At 37.6% G+C, this 12430-nt stretch overlaps 1 protein-coding gene across 1 annotated transcript in view; it reads left to right on the top strand.

Moving 5' to 3' along the window:
* Nucleotides 1-12430, top strand: part of UBE3C (ubiquitin protein ligase E3C) — a 76341-nt gene that overhangs the window by 43392 nt on the left and 20519 nt on the right. Inside the window, exon 18 of the mRNA XM_065830992.2 lies at nucleotides 2606-2853. Within this exon, the coding sequence (XP_065687064.1) occupies nucleotides 2606-2853 (248 nt within the window). The remainder of the gene's footprint in view (nucleotides 1-2605; nucleotides 2854-12430) is intronic.

Raw genomic sequence — 12430 nt, 5'->3', positions numbered from 1 at the left:
AACAAATACAACAAATAAAGAGTTCCCGTTGATGAGATGAAAGCTCGCTGCATGCTGAGCTCTCTTAGCAAGAACATAGCTCACAGTTTCAGCACTGGTGAACAGTGCCCAGCTTTGGACATCACAGTACAAAAGAAGACATGAACATAAAGAACAGGCAATACAGGGAACTGAAACATGTGGCATGTGAGAAGAAGCTGAGAGAACTGGGTTTGCTCAGGCTAAACAGAAAAGGCTGAAGGGAAATTGTTATTGCTGTGACTGGGGGGCTACAGAAGCCAGTTTGATAAGATGCAGTGGTGACTGGAAATTTTTATATATGTGTGTATATATATATATATATATGTATTTATAAAGCATTTCACTTACTAAGCACTGAAATGCACTGTCCAGAGAGGTGGTGAAATGTCCATCATTGGAGAACTTAAAAGGATGGAGGCACTGAGCATCCTGATCTAACTTGGAAATTGACCTCACTTTCCAGTGTGGGATTTTTGAACCATATGAGATCTCTTCCAAGTTGAACTGTTCTATGATTCTGTCAAGCTTTCTGTTCAGTAAAAAGAGCTTTTATATCACTACAAAATGTATCTGTGATTGGAAGTAGAGTGATCTCTTGGTGAAGATTTACGTCTCATTTAGAAGTACAGAGAAGCCACAGTGCTAGTTGGCCATTGAAGGCAGAAAGTCTCTTTTTCTGCATGTGTGTATGATGCACCATGTATATACGCACATACACACACGCACACATACAGTGCCATCTAGTACTGTGCCATCTGGGACTGTACCACTGCAGCACTACTGTTATTGAGCATCAATGAAGACTAATTTAGAAGGCTGGACCTTTTTAAAAATGCCAGTATTCTGAGACGTTGTATTCCTGAAAATCATGAGAGACAATTTCAAGATTACAGACTGAATTGATTAAAATCAGCCTGGGAGATTGAACAGATGACAGGTGAGGTCCTAGAATTGGTCAGGAGAGGGCAAAGAACGTTCATTTGGAAGAGGCATCCAGTTTGTCCACTGACCCTGACAAGAAAGCTGTTCAGAGTTGATGTTTCCATAGTGCATTACCCGAGATCACTAAGAAAACAGCCTTGGAACAGCAGAAATGTACTGGATTGGTTCTTGTGGGTTTAAATTATTATTTGGTTGTCGTATGCTTTAAAATGTGCAAACTTCTCCTAATTTTTTCCTTCCCTGTAGCTGAAGTTTTCAGCACATTCCGTAATAGCCTCTAGTAGATTCCAGTAACAATTTAGTTACATTCTGGACGTATGAGTCATAAAATGGAACTGTTTTTCAGAGGTTGCACTGATTTCGAGTCCACTTCTACCTGATCACCTGTTTTGACATGTGACTTTGTTTTAGGACCATTTTCCCCTGCTTGCTATAAAACTGGTTTTCAATGCACAGAGGAAGAGACAAATAACTGATTTTCTTTGTAAGGCTCCAAAAAGCACTAAACCAACATTTTCCATATATAAAAGCTTTAACATTAATGCTCAATGTCTCAGGAGTCTCCAGGCAAAGCACCCCTGTGTGCTTGAGACTCCTACCTGCTGGTGCACACGTGTTCTCTTGTTTCGAGTGGTGATGAGATAGTGGACCTGTTGCAGTGCCTGGGGCTAAAAATGGCCATCCTGTATTTCCAGCCAGCAGAATTCTTATGCAGGAGAGCATTTCAGACAAATGAAGAACTAGTGGATAATTTTTTAAAAAATCTAAGTGTGAAACTTGTGAAGAGACTGGCAAGTTACCAGTAGATGTAGAGGCGTTTGCAAATGGGAGAGTGCAAGTGCAACACTCGGTGGTTCAGGAGAAATTCTGTTGCTACAAGTTGCTGCACATTTGTTCCTGAACATCAGCTGCCCATCCATAGTCTGTGTGCAGAGGAGCAGTAGAAGGTTTTATTGTTATTATTACTGGTTGCTTTGCTAGGATGCAAGTGTAGTCAATGCAAGGGTTCAAATAAAAGCTGTGTATTTGGTTAGATCTTCAGTAACTAGAATAAAAAGGAATTCCTTCTCTCTTACGTGGACATGGCTCAAGGGCTAACGACTGCTTGCTTTCTCAAGTAGCAGCCTTCTATGAAACACACAGAACACGCTGCAGAACGTGTCCGTCTTTATCACACCTTGCTCTCTGGAATAACGTGACATAGCAATGAGTCAATATTAAGTTCCATTTCAAAGAATATTAGGTAATGGTGTAGCTTAACAATCACCCCTCAAAGTGAGTGCAGTGCTTATTGATGGTTCCTTCAGACAGCAGGAAGCTGAACGTTGTATTCACAATGTCTTACATAAATAGAATTTTCAAATTATTCTTAGGCCTCTTAAAATATTTGGTAGGGTATTTTTCTTCCCCTACTAGTGTAGGGAAGGCAAGACCCTTTGTACAGAGTGAGTTTCATGTACTAAATATCCCCAAATTCAAGCCTGTAATAGAATTTTTTGCTACAGTACTATTTAACTAGTTCATTTTTTTAAAATATAAAATTAGTGTGGATACATCTAGATGTGTAGTTACATGTGGTTTTATCCAAACAAAATTCAAGCAGACAGTTGTATTTGAATTTGTTTCTCTCCTTTCTCTGCAGAACCTGACCTAAAAAAGCGCATTCGTGTTCACTTACTTAATGCACACGGTCTTGATGAAGCTGGTATTGATGGTGGTGGAATTTTCAGAGAATTTCTGAATGAACTGCTTAAATCAGGATTTAACCCTAACCAGGGATTTTTTAAGACCACCAATGAGGGACTTCTTTACCCCAACCCTGCTGCACAGATGCTCGTTGGAGACTCTTATGCCCGACATTACTACTTTCTTGGAAGAATGCTTGGAAAGGTAAAACCAGTGTTGTGTGATATAAAGCTGTACCAGTACTGGAATTATTCAGTAGGGTTTGTTTGTTTTTCTTTTTAGATAAGGGTAGATGAGAAAAAATATTTTCTAGAGTCGAGGAAAAATAACATTCAGATGTTCAATCTGAGCATTTTTTCCACAGATCACCTTAATTTCTGGTTCATTTCAATAAGTTATGTACTTAAGAAATACAGAGAATTTGAGATACCCTGACCGCCAAATGAGCAGTGTGTGCATGTCTGCTTCTGTGTTTATCATCTCCCTCGAGGTTCCGGTGATTGCAGCCAATAGAACTACTCTGGAATTTGAGTGCAGTTACATTTTCACCGTTGGGAATGAATGGAATTAATGTTTTCAGAAACAAACAGTTTCTAATCGCATGAGGTACAATTCTTGCTAGCATTTAACATTTCCCATGAGCATTTACCATACTTATGAGACAGATGCAAATTAACTTTAATTTATTCTGCTTGTTTTTTCATACATTTTGTATCTTTCTTGAGCTTTAGTGCTTGGTATTTTGGTGTTGTGAACATTTAAAGACCAACACACACCTGTTGAGCTAGATGAAAAATGATGAGGAGGAAAAAAAGAGAGAAACCATTAAAAACATTCATTAAATTCATTTTTTTAATGGTCATGTTTTGTACTGAGGCTGTTTCCTTCTAAGCTCTTGAAATGATTGCTGTAAAGCTTATAATTGTGAAACAAAGTTTAGATTATAAACAAATGTTGGCAAAGCTGAGTTGTTGAAACAGAGTGCGGTTCTGTAGAGCTGCCAATCAGCTGATTTAAACTGCCACTTCTTAAGCAAATTCTCCGCTAATGCATCATAGCTGTTGCAATGTCAAAACTTGTTAAATAATGAAAATTTAAAATCAACCATTTAAACAAAAGAATCTTGGGAGGATGTTCCTGTTCTTAATGGGAGATGGGTTCAGTTCAGTACTAATACAATGGTTTGTGACTATGACCTGTGTTACGTATCCAAGGCTTCGTTTTCTTTCTGCCCCTGTTGATTTTTGGAGTAGGGGAGCAAATTCTGTTGTGGTATCGTGAGGAAGTTACTTCACTCTAAAAATGTTTCATGTTTATCTAGGAATGGGGCAGGGCTCATTCATTGAGGGGAAGTTTGAAACATTTGTTTCAAACAAAGATTGCAATATTGAATCTTTAATTTCCTCTGTCAAAACAACACACTGACTTATGTAATTGGTTTTCAAATATTAGCATAAAGACAGAAGTTGCAAAGTGTGTTTTATCTCCCATAGAGTGCTACAAGTATAGTGTTGGTTTGGACTTTTTGAAATCAAAGGTTCTATTATTTAACGTTTTGAAAGCATAAATTGTTTTTGTATTTGCAGTATGTTTACATAAGGTAAGAACTGACAGTGTTACTTAATAATTACCCCTACCCAGGTGCACAGACACCTTTTTAGTACTGTATTGAGAGACTTGATGAATTAAACAGAAAGATAAGGCACGACCGTGCTATTCAAAACCTGCCAGTGTTGTGGTCTCACTTAAGTTACTGAATACTCACTCACCTGTTTTCAAAAATGTGTCCATTTGATGCTTTGCACAAGGTTATTTGAGAGCAATAGTGGATTATTAAAAGCCCCTTTGTAAACAGAATAGATAGAATGCAAAGGAAGCAATCAGGCATCCACAGCAATTTCTTATTTGTGGAAACCAGTATGTAAAGATCACCGCCACCAAAATCTCTCACGTAAGTTGTTTCAGTGTTATCAGAAAACAAATACATTAAAATATAATAATTTATAGAAATTCTCTGTCTCTTGGTAACCATTTCATACTAATACCCAAATGTATTTAACTTTTCAGTACCACAGATTTATATCTAATTCAGTTTTTCTTCTCATCAGGAAGTTTCTAACAGCTTGATATCTTCTGTGTTAATTGTTAGTTCAGAAGTAGAAAAACCTGAAAATTTAAAATTTATCTTTAAAAATGATGTGTCTACAAATTTAAATTACTTTAAGCTTAGATAAATTATTGGCTATTTGGGGTGTATTTTTGTAGTTGGTGAAGAAATTGAACTCTATATACTATACAAACTGCATCACTGTCTATGCACCTTTTACTGATCACTGAGCAAAAGGTCCTGTACAAAGAATACCATGTGATCATGTAATTGCATATGTTTTCAGAAATAATTCTTAAAAAAAAAAAAAAGGCAGACAGTAGTTTGCTTAAACAACAGCTACTCAAACACTTCCAGAGTTTGCATTTCTCAGCTTCCAGTGACTTCATTCTGTAATGTAAATATTGTTTTAATATTGTTGCCTTTTAAGCCTTTTCCTTTGTCTTAAAAGTGAAAGCCCGGCTCAGTGTCCCACCTTGGGCAGCCGTCTCCCACCACTGGGGATTTGGAACTCCAACCTTGCAGTCGCCCCAGTGGAGGCTCAGTGGTGACTTAGTGAGTCCCAGGCTGTGCTTGAGAGCTGAGGGTGTCCTGGGCTGGGGGGATGTTCAGACAGAGGTGTTCTAGCCCCAGATTCTCTTTGTTGTCCTCTCTGGAAAGTTGTCTTGTCCTATGTGGTGTCCCAAAAGTGTGGATGGGACATTGTAATCTGATGGGCAATGGGCACAGACTGAAGCACAGGAGGTTCCATCTGAATATGAGGAGAAACTTCTTGGAGGTGCCAGAGCCTGGAACAGGCTGCCCAGAGAGGCTGTGGAGTCTCCTTCTCTGGAGACATTCAAACGCACCTGGACACCTTCCTGTGTGATCTGCTCTGGTGAACCTGCTTTAGCAGGTGGGTTGAACTGGATGATCTCCAGAGGTCCCTTCCAACCCCAACCAGCCTGTGATTCTGTAATCCTTTTGCTCTCACGGTAGGATTGGGCTGTAGGGAGGCACCCAATTTGGTTCAACTTCCTTAGAAGAAGCAATATTAGTTCTGACAGAGTTAAAAATCTTTCCATCTGCAGACTTTTCAGCTATATCTTAGGGCAATGTAGTGGATTTGGCTCAGGAGAACACAGAAGTTGCTACTTTGACAGGCTGCCAAAACTTCAAGCAACATAGCCAGAGAGGGGAGTTTGGAAGTGACACCTGAGAATCTTAAATGAGGATTTTCTTTGTGCTTGAATGGTCTGCTGCAAACCTGGGAAGAGAGAAACCCTGGTTAACTGTTTCAATAGAAATAGGGGTCAGTGGAACAGTGACAGATACGGAATTAAAAACTAAACTTCACCTTATTCACACCTGAACTCAGTCTTGTGTACTGTATTATCTTTCCCATTTCCAGCTTGTGTTTTTTAATGATGTTAATGTGACAGATGATGTGTAAAAGGACGTTCTTTGCATTTGGAATGATTTGACATCAGGTGGCTAATTCTTATGATAATTTCCTTAAACTACATGAAGTATCAGCATTAGCTTAAGGATATGGCAGGAAGTCTATAGAAAAATTAGAATGATAATTTTTATTATTTCCTCTTCTTCCTTTTTGACATAAACTTGCTAGTTCTTGCATATATTATGTTTTGCAGTGGTTGTCTTTGTACCTCTAACAGTGACTCTTTCTGACAGTAGAGATTTTTGTCTAATACACTCAGCATCTTTGGTTATACTGAACTCTACAATTTCCATTTATTTTCTTATTCCAGCATATTGAACAGCACTAGTGAGACACATTTTCATGTTGTTGAGAGCATACGCACTATCTTTGAGAAACAGTATAAAGTCTCTTTTTCTAAGCAATAGAATCTGCAGTCCATGGAAGACACTGGATTTTTCTGAAAAGATTTAGATTTTGCCAAGCTGTAACTTCTTAAATGGTTTGGAGGGCAGCATAAAGTGTGATGTTTTGAGTTGTTGTTTGGAACTGAGTCCTTCCTTTGTGGATCCACATAAACACCACTGATAGACGAAGCAGCAAGGAATGAGCAAAACTTTTAAATTTTAGCAGAATTTTGATGATGGATAGATGAGACAATCTATGTTTAGACTTTGATCATTAATATGTAATGTTATATAGTAATTTGCATGGCTTGGTGGATATTATATTGGTGGAGGTTTAAGTTGTTTATTTTCATATGACATTTTGTAGGTTACTACAGTGATTTAAGAGATAACGAGCTGTTCTGCGTGCATATCTGAATGTTGCTAAATATATATAATTGAAAAAGTTATAAAATATGTCTTTTGCTTAAATTAAACATTAGAGGGGTAATAGTAGATCAAATACAAATTTTATTACCCTAGTAATGAATGTGTGACCATTATTAATTACTAATTATTGATTAGATTATTTTCTGTATCTTAGAGAATGTGCTTTGTGGTTACTCTTTGTAACTTTGAATAGAGCTGTGACAGATCATGTGTTGTGTGAGATATTATTCCCGATTGGAAGGTACAATTGTAAGTCCACAGTATCCATATTGCAGGAAAACTAAATTCTTGATCATTCTGGGGCCTTGTCTGAAGTGGATGGAGTCAGTGGGAATCTTTCCATGGCAGGATCTGTATCAGATCCTGAACTCTTCAGTCATTAATAAGCTGAACATACAGAGTTAAAACCTTCAGGCAGATGTTTCTAGTAACATATTTGTGTGCCCTTTGTGCACCAAAAGCTTTTAGAGAGAAAACAAAGGCAAGAAAACTCCACAATGAGAACAACTGGGTTTCGTGTACCAGGTTTCATGTTTGATGGGATGGTGTGTCAAGCATTGCGCTGTTGCTCTTTCTCTGTTTCTCTGAATGTTGAAGGGTGGTGGTATTTTTTTCCTTCTTCTGAATGCTAGGTGACCCTTTCTATTTGCTTATTGTCCATTTAATTAAGATCCACTTTGGCTTGGCTTAAATCAGTACACTCTTAATTGATTTGTGCTGAAGCCACAATTGATACTGCTACTACCTAGAAAGGTAGGTATGGAATTAGTAATACTGATAGAAAGTGGAGGTAATTTGTCTAAACATTTTGTTTTATTAATTTCAGTTACCCTGCATGTGATTTTGTAAACTCAGCATTTTGTTTAAAAGCAAGTTAGCCCATCATTTGTCTCAGAAAATCCTGAATCACCTGAAGTGGAATCAAAACAGGAATTTACTTTGTAAAGTGGCATGTGCTTTTACTTATACATTTACAGTGCAGAAACACAATCATAAGAGAGGGAAATTGATACCTTATGGAAGTTATTTCATGATTTATGAATGTAGATGTAAACGAATCTGAATCTATTTTCTGACACGGTTATTTAACTTGACAATTCCTTTGTGTACTGGTTCATTTAACATAACCAATTATCTTTTGATTACAAATAGCTACGTTAGTACTAACCTTGTAAATATATGTCTAGCACTAAAAGACTACTGAAATGTGCTATTTTAACTCTAAATCTTTAAGAAAGAAAAGTGTGTATTGATGGATTGTGATATTTATTGAGTCATAATGTATTTAAATTTTCTTTAATGCATATGTTAGTGATTGTTTACTGTGATAAAGTGCATAGAGGTCCCTGCAAGGAGTTCTGCATGGAAAGAATTACCTCATGTCAGTGGTCACTCCTCAATTAAAAGTTCCATTAGCAGATGATTCCTACTTCTGGTTTGTGTACTGATTGCATTTTATTGCCTCTAAATCAGGTTCCTAGACAGGGAATAAATAAACAGTTAGAGCATGTGGTAATGGTATCCTGATCTTTTTTCACAGTTGGGAACACCTACGTCCATTTCAATCAATTAGGTTTGGAATATTTACTGAAATTCTTTATTCCATTTGAGCTGTCTTCAGAAATGACTAGTTTCACTGCTATTAAGATACAGATTTATCTTAGAAGCATATCCAGAGATTAGTTATTTAGTAGTAAATGTTTCAGTTTTTCAGAAGATTAGAACTTAAATAAGGAGGAAATGTCTTCCTTTTATCTTCAGTTCTTACTAAATTATGTTTAAATTTGAGACAAGAAAAATCTGTTAAGCTTTTACTAGAACTTCAGTGGTGAATGATAACTGTCAGTTATCAAGTGCATCCACGGGTTGCACTGGGTGACATTTAGTACTTCCTTCTCCCATCAAAATCCTCTAAATGACATGGGTAGCAATTTATATTATATACATGGCATAAGTTACAGAGATAACTGTTCCTATGAAAACTGACAGTGTATCAAGCTGATGAAATAATGGTTTTCTGCAAGTACCAGCATTTCTGAAACACTCTGTTTTGTAACAAAAGTTCTTGTAATAAAATTAAATATGCCCTAAATTCTTAGAACAAAAATGAATGAAATATGAACTCAAGGTCGTTATACTTGATATTCATCAATGGAACCTTTAGAAGTGGAGGCCTACATTTTTATGGTAATGTGTTCATGAGTTTGTTTTGTGTCTGCGATCAAGTATTGACACTGCAGCACATTTGACATTTTGCAGACCCTTCGCATCTGAGTCTTACTACCCCAAGTCTCTGAAACGGCTGTGAACTTGTACTTACTGACCTTCAAATTCGCAGCAAGTGGGAGGTAAAACCAATTTACAAAAGGCTTTATATTTTCTGAAAATAAAACCCCCTAAGAAGATTCTGAGGATACTGGTAGAGCCGCAAGGGTTGTTAATAAAGCTCTCTCTCAGAAGCCTAATTACAGGCATCGAGCTGTGGAAATTTGGACTCCTACTTTTTTAAAAGACAGAAAAGGCATCCAGTATTTGAACAAAAAGTGAATTTTTGCAGTCATACAGGGAAGATAGTGCACCAGATTTTCCATTATTACCATGCTACAAATGCATCTAGAGGCCTCTGCTACCGTAGAGCTCAGAGAACTGCAAACCAGTGGCTTAAAGCTCCCAGGTAGCAGACGTAGCGCATTGTGACACGCACCTGAGAGAATTAGTTTTATTTTGTCATATTGATGTTAGAAACAATATAACTTTTTTTCTCACTTTAAAGCACATTATTAGTATATCTGTAAGTAATTATTTGATCTTAAAATTACTAAATACTGACTTTGAAAACGCTTCAAAAATATGAGTTCATTTTAGTGTAACTTATATGTTTAGTTTTATCTTTTTCATTAGGGTAGAAAAGGCTTTTCTGGCCCCAAAGGCTTTGTGAGTGCGATGAGATATTTCTAGGATATAAATAATAAGGTAGAAGGAAGTTCTAATGGTTTTGCTATTTTTCTATCATTTTTATTGATGGTTCTGTACAGCTTTGAAGATCTATTGCACTCTGTAAGTGCTAAGTATTATTTAATAGTAATTGTTTAAAATGACTGAAAGAGAAAGGGTTATGGTCTTGGGGGCTGATTAGGGAAATAACGGAATTTAAGCCCAGTCATTTAGTGCCTCAGCCCCTAAGCTGTGTGTTTTTCTGGGCTATGACTTTGGCATTGTTTAGGTTTTAAAATACAGTTCTGTGTTGTAAACCATTAATGGAAAGTAGGAGCAATGACTGATTCACTATTTTTCTTAAAAAAGATTTTAGTTGAAATAATAAATGGGGGAATTAATTGTGGATCTGAAAGTGCGAGTAAAGGCGCTAAAGCTGCCTCACAGTCAGGGAGGTTTAGCTGGTTTATCTGTGAATTTGCTCACACAATTTGAACCTTATTCAGCATGTTGTAATGCTCATGTAACCTCTGCTATAAATAGCTAGTTTGTCTGAAATGACTTTGTTTAAATTTTGTCCAGTTTTAAAACATGGGGCAAAGTCTTTTATTTCTGAAGAGCTGTTTACTAAACCTTGGGGTCATACCTGAGCAATAAGTTGTGTGACCATGTAGTACTTCAACAATATTGTGATAGAATCATAGAACAGAATCAGAGAATCATTTTGGTTGGAAGAGGCCCTCAGGATCATTGAGTCCAACCATAACCCAACTCTGGCACTAAACCGTGTCCCTAAGAACCTCATCTATATGCCTTTTAAATACTTCCAGGGACAGTTACTGTGTGTAGTCCCAGTCAGATATTATTCTCATTATGTTGAAAACAAGAAGAAAAAATCCTTTGTAGTTTTTCTTGCTTTATTACTGGGCACTATATACAGCTGTCCTTCCAGCTGTGATCTTCCTTCTGTAATATATTGAATATATTGAAACCACTATATTCTGAAAGTCAGTTGCCTTAAAGAACCATTCCGTGTTTCCCCACATCACAGGTGTTTAATGAATGCATTCAGTATTTATAGAAGTATCTGAACATAATAATTTTCACTTTAGATGACCGAGCTGTGACCGGTGTCACTGAACTGAGTAAAGGCTTTGCTGGCTTGTCCGTGTTGCAATCAATTATAATTGAACTAGACTGCAATCACAACTGGCTAATATTATTTAGAAGAGAAACAATAGACTTTGGACTGTGTGCTTCGTGTGTGAACTCAAAACCTACTAAGCACAGTAGGCTTTCTGCTATTTTGCTTGTTTTTAACATTCTGGTGTGTTCTGCAGCATTCACACACAGAGGGGGAGGTGTATCAAGTTCTGTGTACTGAATCCTGCTTCTTCCATAGTGAAATAACTGCTCTTGGCCTTCTAACCAGAAAAATAACTTCTTTTAACCTTTTTTGGGAGGGGAAAAAAAAGCCACCAAGGCATCTTCAGATAATTGGGAAAACACTGGGTGAAGGCTAGCCAAAATAATTTATTACTGAAAAACTGATTTGTTTGTTTGCTTTTTGTTGTGTTTAGTTGTTTCAGAAGCTTTTTAAAATTTCAATGGTTATCTAGAGATGCCCTAACCTTACCTAAAGAGCATCCCTCACCTATGTGAGTTTGAAATAGCGCTGGGAAATCCAGGTTGGCCCTTTCAGCAGATGTAACCTTTTAGCTGCTGGGAATGCATCACCCTCTGAGTGTTGCAGCGCCAGTGTGGTTGTCTTTGGTGTGGACAGCCCTGTCTCTGCTTAGGCTGGACTTACCTCTTGCCCCAAGCTTGCATCTGCAAACTACCCTTTTACTGAGAGTGAAATTCCAACACTCCCAGCCTTTTGAGGAGGTAGAGGTGTATAGACTCTGTTAAGGTGTTTGGTTTTTTCTCCCTCCACCCCAAATGTTAGAAACCACAAGTCTAACCACAGAATCACAGAATGTCAGGGATTGGAAGGGACCTCACAAGCTCATCCAGTCCAATCCTCTCGCCGGAGCAGGAACACCCAGATGAGGTTCCACAGGAAGGTGTCCAGGTGGGTTTGAATGTCTGCAGAGAAGGAAACTCCACAACCTCCCTGGGCAGCCTGGTCCAGGCTCTGTTACCCTCAACGTGAAGAAGTTTCTTTTCAAATTTAAATGGAACCTCCTATGTTCCAGTTTGTACCCATTGCCCCTTGTCTTATCATTGGTTGTCATGGAGAAGAGCCTGGCTCCATCCTCGTGACACTCACCCTTTATATATTTATAAACATTAATGTGGTCGCCCCTGATGTTATATTTGACCAGCAATTGCTCCTTTCTTGACTTCTGATCTGGATTCTTTTTATTGTTTTATATAAGTCAGTTGCAGTTTATGGGACTGTAGCATAGAGATAATGAAGTCGAGTAAGGGGCTCGTTTGATAGGAAAGTTGGGAATGTGTACTCTCAGAATTCATTGTAGA

Source organism: Patagioenas fasciata, chromosome 2, assembly GCF_037038585.1.
Source record: "Patagioenas fasciata isolate bPatFas1 chromosome 2, bPatFas1.hap1, whole genome shotgun sequence".
NCBI lineage: Eukaryota > Metazoa > Chordata > Aves > Columbiformes > Columbidae > Patagioenas > Patagioenas fasciata.
The sequence above is the reverse complement of the archived record's forward strand: the minus strand, read 5'-3'. Positions and strand labels throughout refer to the sequence as shown.